Source organism: Eubalaena glacialis, chromosome 4, assembly GCF_028564815.1.
Source record: "Eubalaena glacialis isolate mEubGla1 chromosome 4, mEubGla1.1.hap2.+ XY, whole genome shotgun sequence".
In the NCBI taxonomy this organism is placed as follows: domain Eukaryota; kingdom Metazoa; phylum Chordata; class Mammalia; order Artiodactyla; family Balaenidae; genus Eubalaena; species Eubalaena glacialis.
Window position 1 is genome coordinate 107153816 of NC_083719.1, and position 21364 is coordinate 107175179.

General features: G+C 36.8%; 1 protein-coding gene across 1 annotated transcript in view; it reads right to left on the bottom strand.

The window, feature by feature from the left end:
- FBN2 (fibrillin 2) overlaps positions 1-21364 on the bottom strand; it is a 245668-nt gene that overhangs the window by 208020 nt on the left and 16284 nt on the right. The window contains exon 5 of the mRNA XM_061188122.1: positions 19261-19356. Within this exon, the coding sequence (XP_061044105.1) occupies positions 19261-19356 (96 nt within the window). The remainder of the gene's footprint in view (positions 1-19260; positions 19357-21364) is intronic.

Consider the following 21364-nt stretch of genomic DNA (forward strand, 5'->3'; position numbering starts at 1 on the left):
TGTGCAAAAGCTTTTAAGTTTCATTAGGTCCCACTTGTTTATTTTTGTTTTTATTTCCATTTCTCTAGGAGGTGGGTCAAAAAGGATCTTGCTGTGATTTATGTCATAGAGTGTTCTGCCTATGTTTTCCTCTAAGAGTTTGATAGTGTCTGGCCTTACATTTAGGTCTGTAATCCATTTTGAGCTTATTTTTGTGTATGGTGTTAGGGAGAGTTCTTATTTCATTCTTTTACATGTTGCTGTCCAGTTTTCCCAGCACCATTTATTGAAGAGGCTGTCTTTTCTCCATTGTATACTCTTGCCTCCTTTATCAAAGATAAGGTGACCATATGTGTGTGGGTTTCTCTCTGGGCTTCCTATCCTGTTCCATTGATCTATATTTCTGTTTTTGTGCCAGTACCATACGTCTTGATTACTGTAGCTTTGTAATATAGTCTGAAGTCAGGGAGCCTGATTCCTCCAGCTTCGTTTTTCATTTTCAGGATTGCTTTGGCTATTCGGGGTCTTTTGTGTTTCCATACAAGTTGTACAGTTTTTTGTTCTAGTTCTGTGAAAAATGCCAGTGGTAGTTTGATAGGGATTGCACTGAATCTGTAGATTGCTTTGGGTAGTACAGTCATTTTCACAATGTTGATTCTTCCAATCCAAGAACATGGTATATCTCTCCATCTGTTTGTATCATCTCTAATTTCTTTCATCAGTGTCCTGTAGTTTTCTGCATACAGGTCTTTTGTCTCCTTAGGTAGGTTGATTCCTAGGTATTTTATTCTTTTTGTTGCAATGGTAAATGGGAGTGTTTCCTTAATTTCACTTTCAGATTTTTCATCATTAGTGTATAGGAATGCAAGAGACTTCTGTGCATTAATTTTGCATCCTGCTACTTTACCAAATTCATTGATTAGCTCTAGTAGTTTTCTGGTAGCATCTTTAGGATTCTCTATGTATAGTATCATGTCATCTGCAAACAGTGACAGCTTTACTTCTTCTTTTCCGATTTGGACTCCTTTTATTTCTTTTTCTTCTCTGATTGCTGTGGCTGAAACTTCCAAAACTATGTTGAATAATAGTGGTGAGAGTGGGCAACCTTGACTTGTTCCTGATCTTAGTGGAAATGGTTTCAGTTTTTCACCACTGAGAACAATGTTTGCTGTGGGTTTGTTGTATATGGCCTTTATTATGTTGAGGAAAGTTCCTTCTATGCCTACTTTCTGGAGGGTTTTTATCATAAATGGGTGTCTTAGTTTTAAAACTGACTTTTACAAGTTTGAATAACCTTTTAAAAGGTCACTTTCTAAAATATACTTGGAATTTTCTTAAGAAGACACTTGATTTTTCTGCAATGCAATCAAATGTTCTCAGGACACTGAAAACTATGCTCCAGGCAGGGAGACCTTGACATTCTACAATTTACTGAGAACAAAAGCAGGTTATTGGTAAAAGCACTGCTGGCATGCTTCCTTGCAAGATCGTGTGGTAACAGAGCTTAGGGAATAATCCCATTCTGTCCACACAGGAACTGGAGCAAGCGAAGACTGCTAGAGCTACCATGTCACAATGCTACCAGAGCCAAGTACAAGCCACAAGCCTAATGATTTTGGCACAATACTGGCATTTATGTCATAGACAATCTTCTTCCTCTTTAATAGAGCCAAAATTATTTCTTCCAAAATGGTTCCAATATCCGAAGGGGGTAATTTTCTAATATTAAACAAACACGGTGGGGAAAATGCAGCAACAATAACAAATCAAGAAAAAGCCCACCTTGATGAATAAAGAAATTTTGCCACCAGTTTTAAAAGTTAAAAAACCAATCTCTGAATGATGAGCATTTTTTTCCTCAACCTGATTCTAATTAAATGATACTAATTAAATTCTATTGAGGGCATTGATGCCAAGTTTTTAGAAATACTCTTTTGAGCCATTCTCTCCTTGTCACAATCTCTTCTAATAAACACCATGCACTTTTAATTTTGATCTACGACCTACAAATTCTCTGAAGAATTTGAATTTGAATGAAGTTTCTCCTCTCCTAATACCAGTTAAAGGTATTGAGATTCATGCCTAAATGACAGTCAACGTTTTCCCCCATTTCATTTTGTCAAACTCAGAAATACTCAGAGACTTAAAACGGCTGTTTTTGAAAATATTTTTTAACAGTTACGGTTGTTAAAAAATAATGTTGGGGACCAGATTAACAGAGCTCTTCATGCTGCCATTCTCTTCTTGTGCATTCTATGTAGAGAAATTTGTCTTTTTAATATTTTATTTTCTCATTCATCAACTTTCTTCCTTTCTGGCCACTTTTTAAAGAAAGCATCTTTATCCATTAAATATTGTTATTCCCTCTCTGATTCTTTTCTTGGGCTAGTTCCTTCCTTTCAGCAATGTTACTCCATCCTTAGGCTTTACTTTTCACCTATTCTTCTGAAATCAGACCATTTTTGCTAATGTTTACTGGACAAAGTTGTCTGACTATCCCATGGGTGTCTTAGGTATGACATGTCTTACCCTGAACCTGCTGTCATTTCCTAGAACTCTGGTTTTCTCTCTGTGATCATCACATCAGATAAGGTCATCAGCATTCACACAGTCATCCAAGCTAAAACCCTTACAGTAATTCTTGACACTTCTCACTCCAGCCCCAGATCTGTCACTAAGTCTTGTCCGTTCTGCTTTGGAAATGTCACTGGAATGCATAGCCTCCCCTTCAGTACAACTCTGATGCCTTAGTTCAGGCCCCTTTCTCTCTCCTAGACCATTTCAGCAGCCATCCTTCTTTCAGTGTCATTTGCCTTCAGAGTTTATTTTCTTCCACATCCAAGTTAAAATTTTCTGAAGTACCAACCTAACAAAATATTTTTGCTGGGTTCCTGTTAGTATATGATAAAGTCCACATTTCTTAACTTGACATAGAAGGCCCTTTTTGTATGACTGCACACCATTAATGTTTCTGAACCTTAGGCTGTAAGTGAGGATACTACTCATTAGAGGAGTTGTGAGGTTTCAATGACATGATGCATGTCAAGTGTTTACCCAGTTCCTGAAAATTACTGAGTGCTCAAAAATGTTAGCGGTTATTGTTATCATTATTACCTTTTTCCTTCATAACTGATAAATTCCTCAACCTCCCCTCCCCAAATTACACCCCACTCTAGCCATGGTGGACCAATTTTCTCTTCCCAAACATGCCCTTCCTTTTCATCTTGTGTCTTTGTACTAGATGCTCTCTCTGCCTGGATTTCCCACTGTAGAACTTCATGGCTAGAGTTCAGAGTTGAGAGATAATCCCCCCTTTCTTATCCTCCTACCTTTACTATATACTCTATACAGTGTATACACATTACTATATACATTGTAAATACTGGCAGCTGCCCCTTCTGTGTAGATATAATAGTTCTTGACTGAGAACTGAGAGGAAGAGGGAGCCCCATTTCCTGGGCCATACCTGCTTGGATTGGAGCTTCCATTACACTGCACTGAGGGGTGGGGAAGGAGGAAGCAAGTCATGGCTCAAGTGACACAGACCCTTGTTGTTTTCACCTAGATTTAATAGGTCTTCTTGAATAAGTGTGTCTTTGTTTGCTTGACTCTCATAAGACACTTCAAAAGGCAGGAATGCAAGGGAACTTCCTCAACCTTTTATGACAAAAGGTAACCTGTTGCAGGCCATCTACAAAAAACCCACAGCTACATCATACTTAAGGGTGAAAGACTGGTTGCTTTCTTTTTCCTTAACATCAGGAATAGGACGAGGGTGTCTGCTCTTGCCAATTCTATTCAGCACTGTAGTGGAGGTTCTAGTCAGGGCAATTAGGCAAGAAAAGGAAATAAAAGGCATGCATTTTAGAAAGAAAGACATAAAACTATCTCCATTTGTAGATGACAAGATCTCATGTATATATAAAATTCTAAATTATCCACTAAAAAATTAATACGTTCCTCAAGGTTGCAGAATACAAGATCATTACACAAAAATCAACTGTATTTCTATACACTAGCAATGAAAAATTAAAAAGTGAAATTAAGAAAACAAATCCATTTACAATAGCCTCAAAAAATAAAATACTTAGGAATAAATTTAACAAAATTTGACACAAGAAGTATAAAAATCATACTTCAAAAATACAAAGCATTGTTAGAATTAAAGAAGATATAAGTAAATAAAAAGATATTCCATAAAATAAAGGAGAAAAAAGAACAAATTAAGCAATTATTTTAAGACATTTGGGGATTCCCTTTCCTAAATGTCTTCAACAAATGGGAGTAAGGAAGGGAAGGAGATTCCTTGCTTTATCTTACGCTGATTTATCAGCCTGATGGGCAGGATTTCTAGGGCAGCCTGACGTCAACACCTAGAACACCAAACACCATACACAAAAACTTAACATATGACATGTGTGCATGTGTTATGGATGAACACACTCAAGAAATTCCAGATTCTCAGAGATTTGTGGGCCAGATTTCCTTGGAACTGTGAGTGGAATTTCCTAGATTTGGTTTGGTAATCACCATAAATCTAATCCAAAATGAATGAGGAATAAAGCAGAGGGTCAGATAGTTCACTCCAAACTTCTCATAAATGCCCTGAGTCTGGAACTACTATGCTTACTAGTTAAGTAACTACTGTGTTCAAGCTTTTGCTTTAGTGTCATCCTAACAGGCAATAAGATAGTCTGTAACATCCAGAGCCACGCTGTACAGAACAAGGTCACTGCAGTCCCCAGACAGGGTAATTCAAAGCAGAGTGATCTAGAATTCTGCATTTATTACTGCAAATTTCTTTCAGTACAGTGTTCAGAGAAAGAGATATATTTTCTAGTTCATTATTATGTCTTTGGGCTAGCAAACAGGGTTAGAGCTATATTTCAAGATCCTTTGTAATGTGATATTTACAATAAGTAACACAGAATCTCTTAAAATCTTTTAATTGAATGATTGGATGTATATGTTTCATAATTCTAGTAATTAAATAATAGAAAATATTTTTAGGCATTTGTACCAAGCAATGTACCAAGTTCTTTATATATCGGAGTATACCTTGTGGACTAACCCATTATGCAGAGCTCCTTACTCCTAGACCAATCTCTACCTTTCCAGCATTCATCAGCACCAAACTGGCCATGCAGCTAGCATCTAAGGAAGAGGATAAGACCTAAGAAAGTCCTGTTAGGAAGGAAAAGCAAAGAGAAAGGCTGACCCCTCTGTGCTGAGGAGTACCGTCAGAGGCAGGCTGGAGAAGCACATCATGAGAAGTCCAGGGAGGGGACAGTGTGTTAGGTACAGTAAGGGGAATGCAGAGGGCACAATACATCTGCCTTCTTTTGGGACTCCAGGAAGAGGTCACCTCACAAATCCACACCAATCTGAGGATAACCAAAATGGCTCCTGCACGGCCCCACAAGGACCTTGAAATTACTGAAGGATTTGGCCAGGATGTTTGCAAAATCCTACACTCGTGATCATACCTAACAGATAAGCAAAAACCCTTCAAACATCTTGCCGCAGAGTTGTGGATTTAACTGGGATTCCCCAAAGTCCTTTCCTCACCCCCTCAGCTCCTTGGCCATTATCTGCTCAGCTGCTCTTTCATCTTGTCTGGTTCCGGCTCTAGGTTTTTTCCTGAAGTGCCCTGTGCCTGAAAAATGCTGCCTGGTATTCCCCGGCCCTAGTCAAGCCCTCCAAACTGTCTGTTTGTCAAACAGCATTTCAGATACCACCTCCTTCACAAATCATTCTTAAAACAATTACAAGTAAGAGATCAAGTTCCTTGGCTCCCACTCAAATACAGGGACAATAAACTATACTTTTTTAGTTTTGCAGTCATAAGCAACAGGAAGTACATAGTTGTGTAGTGAGAAATAAATACTTATAAATGTCAGTAATTATTTTAAAAAGAGGAAGTATTATAACGTATAATACAAAAAGTATGTGATGTGTCTCTTTGTACATCTCAGTATAATCTACACTACTATAATCTCACTATGATCTACAAAACTATAATGTTATCATTGAATAAGCTACAGAGTTTAAGCAAGATATGATGTCATAAGGTTGCTTCAAACAAGTGAGATTTTCCTTAAAAAAGACCTAGATAATGTTTTCCATTTTCTACTTATGATTTTTAAGGTATATTGGGTTTATTTCTTAGTTTACCACACAGTAACCAAGCCAAGATTATAAACATTATAATTGAAGCCATTATAAACATTGTTGACTCAATCTTGCCCCCTGCAGGGAATGTTAACATCTTACTGAGGTCACTGAGATTTAAAACTTTGTGAAATGGAGAAAACTTTAAGATAAGGTTGACTCTTTTCAAATCCAATTTTGCCACATCAGAGAGAGGGAAAGCCTATTCTAATAATGTTAAAACATTATAAATCTGTTCAAAATAACCCGATAGTAAGTTTTATTCAGAGTGGCTTCATTTGGGGCTCTAAATGCAAAAACTGAGTTGTTGATAAAATCTTGACTATATTTTAATAAATGATTTCTCAGACTTGTCATAAGAATATTCTGGGGTATTTTGTCACTACCTCATGCTAGACCAGTGTTCCACAAACTTCGCCTTACAGTGGAATTACTTTGGGAGCTTTAAGAAATAAATGCTGATGCTTGGGTGTGGGTCCCATTGTTCAAGATTCTTACGTAATTGATCTGGATGAAGCCTGGGTGTCAGGATTTTAAATGCTCCCTGGAAACGTTAATATGCCATGATGGTTGAAATTCATTGAATTTGGAACACTAAATTTGAGTCTCCAAGGTATAGGCATAGGAATCAATATTTTGGACCAAATAACTCCAGGTGATTCTTATTACCAACAAAGATAGGTAAACAGTGATCTAGCCCAGTGTCCTCACATTTCAAACAAGAAATTACTCGTGAATTGACTTGCTTGAGCACAGTTAATCTGTCAAATTCTAATTAAAATCTCTCTGTGACAATCAGAACTTAATTCTTTTTTCTTAAGATGAAAACAGTCATGTTCAAAATTTGGAATGTGCCTTGTATGCTATTTCTAAGTCAGATGAAGACATTCACATTCAGCTTTGTCCATATGGAAGAATTCTGCATGCATTAAACCATGACATTAAGTATGGTCATGGGAAACACAGTCTTTAATCCACAGAAGATGAGGCATCCATAGAACCAGTGTTTCTTGGTACAATAATGTGTACTTAATAAGCCACCACAATCTTACTTGTAAATGTCAACTGCAGTATCACAAATCATATCACCTTCTATCAGAAACCCCTATAACCTGGCTTTCTGTGTGACTTTAGATTGATTTCAGATCAAAAACTTGTAAATGTGATATCAACTTCCTGGCAAACACAGGAGATTGAAACCATATCATAGAATCTCCCTTTCCCACTGCTAATATAAACAGCAACAAAACAGGTAAAATCTAACAAAAAATTTCACTCTCAGCACCTAAAGTAGGAAATAGGCACAAACTCCTGCTATAATATTTGAAAATGGCAGCCAAGGAATGAAATAGGAGACTGCTCCTCCAAATAATACAGGGAATGAGAATGATTCATCAATATTCTATGGAGTCTCACTAATTCTCCCTGGAGAGCTAGTGTGGGTTCAGCTTATGGAGAAATTAGAGAAAGTTTGGAGGAGTAAAAGTCCCTACCAACCAACATAATAGCTCATCAGAAAGCAGAAAAACAGAGAGGAACCAGCCGTTGTGATTTCTACCAGATGGGAGGAAACCAGACGGTGAAGACAGGATGATGCTCGCCACACAGGGTCAATTATCCCGAGTACTAAACAGGAGAAGAGGAGACCCATGGACAATAAGGAAAAAAGATTCTCAGGGAGCAGGAGGCTGGACTGAAGCCCCTTATGATGACAATGGGGAGGAGGAACTACTGCTGAAGAGTGATGGGGCAAATGGGTGAAATCAGCACCAAGCATGATTCTCTGAAATCAAAGGTGCACCAAGGACTATAGCTGAAATGGGAGGAATCACTCAAATTTCAGGGACATCCTCTTTGAAAAGAGAATATTCCCATGACCATACAGAGTGATCCTAGCACAAGTCATACAAAGAATATCCTCAAAAAGTGCAGAGCACAGATCCTTTCATCAAAGCTGCCCAAACCCCGGCTGAGATCTTCCTCTCCTCTTCTGGGCTCAGAACACCAAGTACTTGAATCCCTGGCTCTCGAACAGGAGCAAGGACAGGAAGACAACTCTTAGATAATTTTGGAAGGGAGAAAAGGAAAATTCACTTTTACCAAGTTAGTGGAAATAGAAATTCTGGACAGAGCTGCCCATTTTAAGCAAGCATAAGACGAAAAGAAACGGGACAGGAACTTTCTAACATACTATAATTTTTTTTAAGGCACAGAGCAGATTAAGAAAACAAGAATACTCCATTATAGGAAAAAAAGAATAATCAAGGAAATAGAAAATAATTATGCACCATTAAGTATAACGTTAGCTACGACTTTTTTGGAAATGCCCCTGTATCACATTGAGGGAGATCTCTTACTCTCTAGTTTGTTGACAGTTTGTTTCAGGAATGGATTCTGGATTTTGTCAAATGTTTGTCTGCCTCTATGTAGATAATCGTGATTTTTAAAAATTTGTTAATATGGTGACTTACAGTGATTCTTTATTCTGGGATAAAACAATTAGTTATTATATACACTCTTTCAATATATTGTTGGTGCACTTTGCTGAAATTCAGAAATTTTGTATCATGAAAAATATTTGCAAGCTCTTTTCTTTTCTTGAAATGCCTTTCGCCAGTTTTGGTTTCAAAGTAATCTGGCCTCATAGAATGAGTTGGGAAGTTTTAGCTCCTGTTTCTTTTCTAGAAAACTTTTTATAGGATTGGCATTATTTCCTTCTTAAATGTTCAGCAGAATTTACCAACGAAGCTATCTGAGTCAGGATTTTTGTTTATAAGAAGGTTTTTAACTACAGGTTCAATTTCTTTAATTGATATAGGGATATCTATGTTATTTCTTCTTGAGTGAACTTTGTTGATTTACATCTTTCAAGAAATTATCCACTTCATTTTTATTAGCTTAAAGCTGTTCATGGTATTGCCTCATTATTCACTTATCACTAAAATCTGGAGTGATGCTACCTCTCTCATTCTTGATATTGATAATCTGTGTCTTTGCTTTTTCCCTGTCAGTGTGGATAGTGGCTTATCAATTTTATTAATCTTTTCAGTGAACCGGCTTTTGGTTTCAATGATTTTCTCACTTTTTCTGTTTCCTACTTCATTTATTTTTATGCTGAACTTACTTCTTTTCTTCTGCTTATTTTGGTTTAATTTGTTCTTTTAATTTTTTAATGAAGAAGCTGAGGTCCCTGATTTGAGACCTCTCTTCTTCTAATACAGACCTTTAGAGCTATAAAATTCCCTCTAAGTATTCCTTCAATGGCATCTCACAAATTCTGATATATTGTTTTCATTCATTCAGTTCAAAATGCTTTCTAATTTCCCTTTTGATTTCTTCTTTGATCCATGGATACCAGAAATGAGTTACACAGTTTCTGAATGTTTGGGTATTTTCCAGAGATCTTTCTGTTACTGCTTTCTGAGTTAATTCCATTGTGAACTAAGAAGACACTTTGCGTACAGCTTAAAGAATCTGTCAGGCTATGCCTGGGTTCTCTCTGCCCACAGCACAGCCTGAAAAAACTCTCAAGCAGCAACCTGGGAAAATCTAGCAGAGTCCTTTCAGGGATCACTTTCTGTTGTTACTTGAGGTCCAATATCTTGAAACCCATTGTTTCATATATTTATTCTGTTTTTCAGTTCTTCTCAGGCAGGAGGGTTAATCTGGTTCCTGTTAGTCCATCTTGGCTGGAAATAGAAGTCTCAAATTTGTTTTAAGTATTATAAGTTTTGAATAAATATTTTACCAGATCATACACATAAAGAAACTCTGGGTATAAGCATTCAGAGGTATAATCAGAAATTTATAAACCAAAAATATTTCCCTAGGCCAGATAACAAAAGAACATAAAAATAGCAAGCCATCTCTTTCATTCTATTGGAAGTGTGTACCTATTTTCATTCTCATACTTAACAATTGATACAATATATTTCTAAAGTGTAGAAATACGTGACTTTTGCAATTTTGTGTTTCACTCGAAATAAAGTTGTAGTTAAGTGTGTGAGTTTTGAGGTTATACCACTGTGTTCCAATCCTACTTTCTCCATTTATTAGCTGAGTGAATTTCAGCAAATTGTTTTACCTTCTTGTGCCTCAGTTTTCTCATTTGTAATATGATGTTAAAAAATGATATCTTTGGGTTGCTATAAGTATTAATTTCTCTAAAAAATGGATCATAATCCCCAGTATTACATAATTTTCCATTTCAAATTAATACTACTTTAATTTATGCATAGATAAATCATAATCTGACTGTAAACACTAAACATACAAATGTAATAGAGTCATTGCTATTATCTACCTGACATGCAATGAATTCTCCTGAATGAGGTCTTTGCCTTCAGCCTCTCCACCCTCCATTTCTTTTTGTTTACCACTCCAGATTGACCTTTATAGGGAACTCCTTTCAAGATTAGAAGTCCTTCGTAACCCCTCTCCCCAGAGCCTACTGCATAGAGGGCAGCCTCTTGACTTTGGCATTCCAGACTTTGGGTATTAAGGTGCAAGTTTATTTTTCCAGCCTCATCTTCTACTCTTCCCTTTCACTGTATCTCAGAGCCACACTGATGAATAAGCATCCATGAACCCTCAAGGACCTCTACTATGTCTGTACTTTTTTCGTTCTATTTCTTCTACTTGGAACCGCTATGTTTATGTTGTCACACATACGGCCTGCCTTTTATGTACTGCAGTGTGTGGAGCAGAGGGGACACAAGGCAACTTAAGATAAAAATATCTGCTCTTGGGCTTCCCTGGAGGCGCAGTGGTTAAGAATCTGCCTGCCAATGCAGGGGACACGCGTTCGAGCCCTGGTCTGGGAGGATCCCACATGCCGCGGAGCAGCTGGGCCCGTGAGCCACAACTACTGAGCCTGCGCGTCTGGAGCCTGTGCTCCGCAACAAGAGAGGCCGCAACAGTGAGAGGCCCGCGCATCGTGATGAAGAGTGGCCCCCACTCGCCGCAACTAGAGAAAGCCCTCGCACAGAAACGAAGACCCAACACAGCCAAAAATAAAAATAAAAAATAAATAAATAAAATTAAAAAAAAAAATCTGCTCTTAAAAGGCTCACAGCCAAAAAAGTAAGCAGTCACAATGCAATGATGAAGAGAGCTAGTCTAAAGGAATGGGATATGTGGCAGGTATAGTAAAAAAGAAGACCATGCCTAATTTTTGCACCAAAGGTAAGGTAAGGCAGGGAGGCAGGTGGTGGTCGAGGAACGCTTCACAGAGAAACTGTTCTCTGGACAGTCTGAAGACCCCTCTGACCTACTCGTATTAGATTTAGCAATATACTAGCCCATTGATTACAAGTACCTTGAGTGAAATAAACTACTATATATTAGTTACACTGTGAAATGCTTGGAACAAGACTTTGTGCATAGAGAAGGGGGAGACTAAAAAGACCAGTTAAATACTGAGTAACTACTAATAGCAACACTGGTACTTACAGTAGAAACATGTCAAAAAAAAGATGAGCAGGGTCTAAAAATTCAACTGCATAACAGGCAAGGCAGTGATGATGATATATAGTATTTTTCATTTGACCTGTATTATTACAAAAAATCCACACAAAAATTACATTGTTCACAATGGATGCACTCTGACCTAAGACATTCCGAGTGATGCTGGAACAATCTTCCTCATCCATAAACACAATTTTGTGTAGGACAGCATATCATATCTTGGCTTTATTCTTCATAATTATAGCTTATTATTTATTGAGCACTTACTCTGTGCCAGACACTGTCTAGGCACTTTATCTTTCATTTAATTCTCATACCAAGAATGCGAGCCACTCTTAAAACATGCTATTTATTCTAAGTCCTTACACTCTCAATAAAAGCAGCATTAAACTTTATGTGTATGATTTAAACGGTTGACAAAATCCCTTTATTCCATATCTGAAATTCCATTTTTGAATATTCCGCTGTTATCTTTTTGATAACTGGGGAGTTCAGTTAAAAGAGATTAGCATCAATAATGATCATTCATTGGGTGCCAAGTATTGTATCATTAAGTCTCAAAAATAATTCAAGGTTGACACAGTAGACACCTATTATATATTCAGAAACACAGATCAGAAAGGGCAATCACATTTCCAAGGTCACACAGGTCTTAATATTAAGGTTTGATTCTGGCTATACCCTGTGTTCCTAAAACACAGCAAATATCACTCAGTAGATGCCTACCATGTGCCAGGTGCTCTGCCTATTATGTGTTAGGAGCTTATTAACACAGTATTGCTTTTAATCTTCCCAATAACTCTATAAGGTAATTGCAGGTCCACAATCCTTTATCTGCAACCCATGGAGACAGGTGTTATTTAAGAATTTTTAGTATTTGGGATTTTTTTTTTTTTTTTTTTGAAATATACAATGATATAACATAAACCCCTCTCCCCACCCATGAACATTTTGTTATTTATTGCTTTTGGCTAAATCCTATGTAATAACCTTTCATTATATTTAATTCGTGTGTGTGTGGTAGCTTCACCTAGTTTCCATACCAGCTAAAACTCTAATGTCTTCGGACCTGATGCTGAAATAGGAAAATATTTATGGAGCTACACAAATATAAAATATTTGAATATTTTTATTTTGTATTGCAGGTTCCTCTGCCTCTAGGTAGACAAACCAAAAGCAAACAAAGATATACATAAATAAGGACACTTAGAGCTGGAATAAATGAAAGTACTCACTGGTTTAACTCAAAGGAGTTTTAGAAATAAAGCATCAGGGTCTAACAGGCTGCCAACACATTCAATCTTACTGCATAGATCAAAAGAGCACAGCCTTAAATCGAAGAGTGAGAAATGGAAGCTTGGCCTCTCCCAGATCAGATTAATCAATGAACTGATTTTCTCCAAAACTTAGAGCCGTCCTTTATACAGCCCAGCATCTCCACTCTGAGTTTTAGCTTTCCATCTCCCTTTGCTATCATTCTTCGTTCCATTCTTCTTTTCTTTCCCTTCCACTTTCCACTGCCTGCTTTTTTTCTCTCTCATTTTCCTTCTCTTGTGTTCTTAATGGCATTCAAGATAAGGATGTCATCTGAGCTACTGCCAAAAAGTTCAGTTCCCACAGATCTTCTGGTATTTCTCTGATGCCCATTTAAGGCTAAGTTTAGCTTAGAGAGTGCAAGGTTATAAAACGTTCTTAACGACCTCAGGAGTGCAGAACTGTGTGTGTGTGTGAGCGTGCAGGAGCGTGTGAGTTTGACATCTGCGGCTGGTAATGTTTTCTCTCTGTTCCTTGTAATTTCATTCTCACTAAATCTTCTGAGTGCAAGGAAAAGGGAGACCTCTTATTTCTATAAACCAACATCAGCTCAGTAACTGGGGTAACTGGTAATTAACTGTGGAGTTTAAATAATGTTATTCAGTACAAGATTCCATCATGCTATATCGTGTAATATCAACACAGGAATTAGTCCAATACTGTTTCTCCCGTTATAATGAGTTAGTTTTTTTCATTCAGATTGATTGCAGGAAAACTTCTGTAATTCTTCCTTAATCAGGAACCATTTCTGAGCTCTCACATAAATTTGTTACTACTCCTATTATAGTATTTACTATGTTGTATTTTATTTTAGTGTTTAAGCAGATGACTAGTTCTAGTCTTTAAACAGATAATTTGCTTCTCATTAACAGGGAGTATATATTGTTTGCAAGTTGAACTCCACATACTTGGCCTAATACTAAATAAGTACTCAATAGATATGTGATAAATAAATAAATAAATATTTATAAATAAATTTATTTTAGTTACCATCCTGTATGTTCTAACTTGTGGTTAAAAAGGTAAAAGAATAAAATTCCAATAGGAATTTTAGAAAATTCCTAGGAAAAAACTATAGATATTTATAATATTTGGAAATGGGGAAGACTTTTTAAACATAATACCAAAGGAATAAATCATAAAAAGCCTTTTTGGAGGGAAATGAACAGAACATATGAAAAGCTTTAAATTTTCACATATTCAATGACTCAGTAATTACATTTCTAGGATATATTCTAAGAATAAAATCAAAGATATAGATTTATCTACATAGATTTTTTTATCACAGCTTTGTTAAGAAACAAACCAATAAAACCACAAGAGAACCTGAAAATGACCTTAAATGTTAAATGTTAATTAATAAAAAATGTAATTACAGCAGACAGCTATATCACCATAATTGAATTTAAGGTCTGAAATCAGATTGTTGGAGATTCTCCTCCTGTTCTAATACCCCCAATGCTACCATAAGTTTGAAGTGGGCAAAACTTCCTCATCTGTGAGACAGAGAAAATAACTTTACAAATATCATACGGTTGTTTAGAATGTAGATACCTAGCCCTCATTATTACAACATGCAGTGTAACTATTACAATCCATAATCTAATACAATGTTGTTCATAACCTAAAAGAAGCAGGATATAAGTACATTTCATGTTACAGAACGTGAAATATTCTTACAGTCGATTCCAGTAAGAATGGAAACAGCCCATTCTTTGTAAGCAATATATGTGTGGTAGAACAAAGGACTCAAAGTATAACCCAAATCTTAAAAGTAATTAATTCTGACTGGAGAAAAATCATAAATAATTGCATTTCTTGTTTTTCCTTGTCTTATTTCTAAATTACCTTATAACAAACACGTGTTACCTTTAGATAAGAACATTACAATGGGAGGAATTTTTTCTCTAAGTATTGCCTATTCATTTCTTAGAAGTATCAAATCCACTGCATATAGAATTCTGCAGAATTCCAGTCTGTTCTTTCACCACACTCCCCTGTATTCCTGGTCACATTATTAATTTACTATGCTACTTGAATGTCCATAGGCTGAACAAACCCACCCTGCATACTTTATAATAAATTCCAAGAGCATGGAATTAATGTTGATTAATAAACGTATAAATTATTTCTGCACAGTTTGGTCTGGTCTACATAATCCCCAGAATTCTGGAAAACCCTAATTTGCCAATCTCCACTCTCGTTCTTGGAGAATCTGGATAAGGTCTGAGTAGGTTTAATAACAGTCACAGTTACTTTACCGACTGAAATGTGAGTGGATGAACAAAAATGTACAGAATAATTCAAGACTTTAAGGTGCCATCACACAATCCTGAGCAGTAAGTTGTAACGGATGCCTTTAGAGAAGTCACCATCATCACGTTCCCCCTGAATTAGACAGTAAGAGAGGCACTATACATCTGTTAAATGCCCGCTTAGGCAGCAGCATAATAACGCAGTGTTTAAACAGCCAGGACTCTGACAACGGAATTCAGTCTCACGATGGAGGGAGCGAGCGCACACCCTGTGACTGGAAGTATTCGAGCAGAAGCGGAGTTACTCCTCCTCAACATGTTTTCAGACACCGAGTTCATGCGTTAACTGGACGATTTTATGAAAGTTATCCTGAAGGGAAATCCGTCCATTTTACATTTCACATAAAGGCGTGATAGTTTAGATTTTATGAACTTTAACATTTGCAACTTGATCTCACTTTTTTTTCTGATGCGGATTCAGATTAACAAAAGGAACTTTTCTTTAAAATATCAGTAGGTTAAAAAGTAAATTTCCAATCCTCCTTTTTAAGGTACCATTTACTGAAAGATGTACATTTTAAAGGAAATGTCACTAAGCATAAGGGTATTTGAAATTTTACCAAATTTACACACTTTTTAAAAGGAAGTCATGTTTCCATGTTTACTACTACAAACTGTTAAAAAAAATTGTTTAACAATTTGTAGTAGTAATGTATGCATAATTTTAAAGGGTCTAGGATATATTTCTAACAGATGGTCTTTATATAAGCATCAAGGAAAATTCCATTACAAAATACGATTTCAACAACCATTTAAGGTATAGAAGTTGAAACAGGGACCTGGGGCAGGCCATGTTTATTTTTTTTAAAATATTTATTTATTTATTTATTTGGCCGCATTGGGTCTTAGTTGCGACACGTGGTATCGTTCGTTGTGGTGCGAGGGCTCTAGAGCGCATGCGCTTACTTGCTCCGCAGCATGTGGGATCTTAGTTCCCCGACCAGGGATCGCACCCGCATCCCCTGCATTGGAAAGCAGATTCTTAACCACTGGACCACCAGGGAAGTCTCCAGGCCACTGGAGTTTATAATAAGTAATCACTGTACTTAGTCCAGAAATCCCTCAGGTAATTTCATTTCTTGCCTGCCTACCCCCTCCAAGTTTCTACTGATAAATAATAAGGTATATTTTAAGTGTTAGAGAAAAAACACCAAGTCTTGATATATAATGATGAATGCATGTCTATGTATTTTCAGGTTTATATTAAGTGCAATATCTTATTTCAAATGTCGTCTTTATGGAGAGAGAAGCAAAAAAAATTGAATATTGTCATGTGCCTTGGACATAGCTAAGCTGTCTGCATTTTACAATCAGCATGGGACCACAAGAACTCTTTCTTCAATTCTAAGTATAAAAGGTCATTGTACATATCAGCAAGAATGAGGAAAGAACTCCAAAAAGGCTCAGCTTACCCAGCACCATGACTCTAGTTAAATACCACAATCATGCCAGCCATTGGTTACCATTCAGTCTCTTGTCTCCAGTCCGGAAACCAGTCTGCCAGAAGCCCAGATAGCAGAAAAAGCTGCCATGTTTATCAGACTACTGATCCCAAGAGACCAATTTAAAGGGAAATTATATGTGTTCTACACTAAGAATGAAAAGTATCCCTAATTTTACAAAAGACTTTTTTCTAGGAGAACAAAGAACATATATTTTGAAAATTCAATCATTGAAAAAGACAATATGAACCGTAAATGTAAACTGGGCACATGGGCCTATTCACTAACCTCAACATAAATAAACTATTCCTTTTGTAGCTAAGCAGGCAATGTTTCTTGAGAAAAATTATGAACTCCACTTTCAGTGGGATTAGCTATTACACATTAAAAATTCAATTGAAAATATCTTTCAAAAGCGTTAAAGTTCAGAGTTGCAATCTAAGAGTGGAAATTGCTAATTTCTTCTTTGGAAGAAACAAAGTTTTAGAACTTTCATCTGAAGGTTAGTACTTAAAAAGATTTTTAAGAAACAAACCCATGTTTAAAAAAAAAAATCCTTCAGGCCAATGCATTAACTAATAAATTTTGTAATTCTTCTGAAAACATGCTACTGTACGTGTAAAATATATGTTAAGTCTTTATTGAATTTCCATAAATTTAGTAAGGACTAACAAACCCAATGAATGAATAACTGTTGCAGAATAACGATGTAATGCCTGGAAGCCTCTTTCTCGAAACCACACAATTCCTTTGCCAATTAGGAATTGAATTTGAAATCTGCTCAAGATAAAAGTGCTACAAAGTTTACATGACCTCCAGAAAAATGAACATCATCTCCACCAATTATAACTATGTTTGAAATTATAAATTTAACTATTTTCCATTCTATGGTGTTTAAATAAACTTATCATCTCAGAAATTTGTTTTATTCCATTCTCAACAACTTATCATTTTATGCTAACATTTCACAATTAATTTTTCTTCCTAAAATAAAAGCATCTGGTGAAGACGTTTAAATTTGTCCTAAGTGTAACTATAAACTCTGTCATTTGTGGAATGTACTTCGGTCCCAAGAAATCTCTATTACCTTAGGAATAATGTAAATATCTTAATGTACATATACATACAAGTGTATGTTAAAAGGCTGCATACATCTTACTTTTCAAACTTCACCATATAATTCTAATTTCTCAGCTTCTTCTCAAGCTTCAACCTGAATACCAGGATTAAGTTTTTGTCAGTGTAATGGATATAATTTTAAAAACACAAGGTTTCTTTGCAATTCAAAGCCTCTATACATATATAAACCATCACCACTACTTATCTGTAACATTTCAATGACATAGCTTCATATACTCAAAGTTTCACAACAAAGAAAGCACTATACAACTTTAGATGCTATGAAAGCCCTGGGAAAATCAATTGAGTATGTATGTAATTATGAATGATTATGTAATATTGATTTTAGTTTAAGCTTATTTTACTTTTATGGTTCAGTGCTAAACAGTTATCACATTTTATAAAATTTACCTTCTTTGATATGCCCTTTTGCTATCAGAACATTATTAATAGTTCACTTATTGCATCAACACTGGGGATTTTCAGTAGTCTACAGGTCACGAGTTTAACTGCTATTTAAATTATGGTAAATTGGTTTCATATTGGCTTGACCGACCGTTTACATGGATACGGTGGACAATGCTGGATGCCTACCCAGCACCCATTCCCCTACCCCTTTCCTCCTGCCCAACACAACTTCTACTGGGTTGATACCAAACTCTCCTTTTCAGATAGATGACTTTGAGAGGCTTTCATCATCTCCTGCTCCAAAGAGAGGTCCTGGTAAGTCTACATGGAACATATTAATACCATTCCTCTTACCAGGGACTGGTTCAAAAACTCAAGCTTAATCCAATCAGCATATGGAGTATCTCTGAAGGCTAGTATTGGCCCATGGTTAAAGGAGAGGTTTTCTCTCTCTAGATGTGAACAAGAAAGCATGTTCCCTTAGTTACTGCTGGCAGTCATTTTACAACCATAAAGAACTGGAGGGTAGGGCAAAACTGACAAAGGAAGGCAAGGCCAATACAAGTAGAACAACAGAATGAAAGCCTTGATCATGTCCTACCTGAAGTCCAGTGACTCTGGAATTTTTGTATGCAATGTAATATATTTCCTTGTTGGTTAGGGCAATTTATTTCAGATTTTTGTTGGTTTTGCAGCCAAGAACATGCTACATTTTTTTTTTAACAGAGGCCGCACTGCCAACAGTGGCTCCTAATTTGAATTAACTCCAAATTATTAGGATCTGCCATCAGTCACTCACTCAGAATTACTCTAGAGCCGGAGTCCCAGAGTTGGCCTCCTGAACTGAGTTCACTCTGGTGGAAAAAACTGAGGCACTTCAGCTGCTATTAGCTATATCTCAAAATCTGACCATGCAAGTTATAGACATAATCAAAGAAGAATGAAAATATTATTTCGTTAGAAGATTTTTTCATCAGGTAATAAAAAATTACACATTTACAACAAGATAAACTTCTCCAAAGGGAGGTTCTCTTTTCTCTTCTTACCTCTTTCACACTGTGGACCAGTGAATCCATAAACACAAGCACAGCGGTTGGGTCCAATACAACGTCCACCATTCTGACATCCATTTTCGCAGACGGCTGCACACAAACACAACAAGAAGCTCACTGTACAGTAAATGTCCAAGTACAATGTAGTAGTGTAGAAATGTAGCAATAATGGATCTTACCTCTAAAACACGTCACATCATGCATTTAAGTAAATATATTTCAGTGTATATTGAGACCAAAACCTACACAATTCATGTAAATCACGTTGTTAAGCAAGCATTTGGTAAAAGTTTTTTTTAAAATCAGAATCACAAGGATTGGCTGGCTCTAATGCTCATACAGTCAGAATATAATGATTCGATCCTCTATTTCAGTTCTATTAACACTATAATCGATTTTCATAGGTAAAAGGTGATTAAAATATGAAGGAAAAGGATTGTAGACTTTAGAGAGCAGAGAGAGGGAGGAAAAAAAGGAGAGGAAAATGCGATATGAAAAAATAAAGAGGATATGGCAATAAAAAAGAAAAAAACGTAGAAAAGGAAGCCAAAAAAGAAGGCAGAATAAATAAGTAAAAGGCAAAGCTAACATGAAAAATGGGGGAAAATACCATCAATTCAGCAATAAAATACCAAGAGAAGTAACTAATGTGTCAATTTATAGAAAGAAAGAACGGGGAAAACCTCACTGTGTCAACACAAAAGGTTCTTTCTTATGAAATTAACCCACAGTTCAAAATTTGTAAGTAATGATGACAAACACCTGCAGCACACTTTCCCTCCTCTAGACTTGCGACAGGGAGACCAGAATTCGGAAGTCAGGTGGCCCAGAGGGAGCCAGTGAGTCAGAAAGGAATCTGAACTCTCTCCCCACCCTCTCTCCCCACTGCACCTCCCAAGGGGAGCAACTCAGCAGCCAGGACCCAAGACAAGAAAGTGTCCTAAAAAAATCACCCTTCAGATTACTTGAAAAATAAGTATTCCTGTGAAACATAATGAGGACAGCTGAATTCAAGAATCTCATCTCCTGCAAGAGAAAATACCAATACTACAAGCTGTGTCGTAACCTACCCACCTGTTGAACAGATTAACACTCTGTCCTCACAGAAGTAGAAGAGGATTACATTCTATGACCTGTGCCTCCAAAACAGGACTTAAGACACGAAAGGGCAGTGACGAGGCAGAGCACATTTACGTGCGCTTCAAGTGAGGGCCATATCGGAAATGGGAAGCTCAATAAATAAAGCGATATCTAAAGATACAAGAGGGTTGCTATTTCCTTACCAGGAACATGCAGCTGGATTACCTACCATCATCCAGAGCACACAGAATGGTTTCTCTTCTGCTCATAGTAGCAATACCAAAGCATACTTTGAAACAAGACACCTTCATCTTAAAGCATCAGTGTGCCAATGGTCTTAAAATTCTTTGTCGGCATCAGGCTTTGCTCCAAAGCAGAATTCTTTGTATGTCTACACAAGAACGTCTCCCTAAGAACCACACCTTTCCGCTTCTTCACTTGTCCCAAGCTGAGTTTTACTAGAAAGTCCAATTCATCACTGCCTTGGAAAAACAGTTGGGCAGTAAGTTAGATGGATAAATACACAGGATAAAAGATGCGAAATAAAGGTCATGAGAAGCATGAGAAAGATGGAGGTGGAAAGGAATGTGGAAGGAACAAAAATCTGTCTAGAGAACTCTCGGTAGGGTATAATTTCACAGAAACAACCGTAAGGATTTGAATATTTTGATTGCTAAAGGTATACTGCAAATGGGTAACACTCACCTAATGTAATTAATATGAAAGGAATTTTCTTTAAATACTATCAAGGTGTAAGAAATGTAAATGAAAGTCACTGTCCCCGACATGTTCTCTCATTATACATATGCTAACCCTTATGATGTGAATGGGAAAACGCATCCATGACCGACACTCAGGATCTATCCCTGCGGAGGCGGAGGGAGGGCTTCTCTCAGGGTTTTCCAAGACAGAGCTTCCAAATGCCAGGGCAGAGAAGAGGGCTGGATAAGGCTGGAGCATCTCCTGGAGAGAGCTCACCCAGTACACATGAAATCCAGGCTAACCTACACAGGTTAGA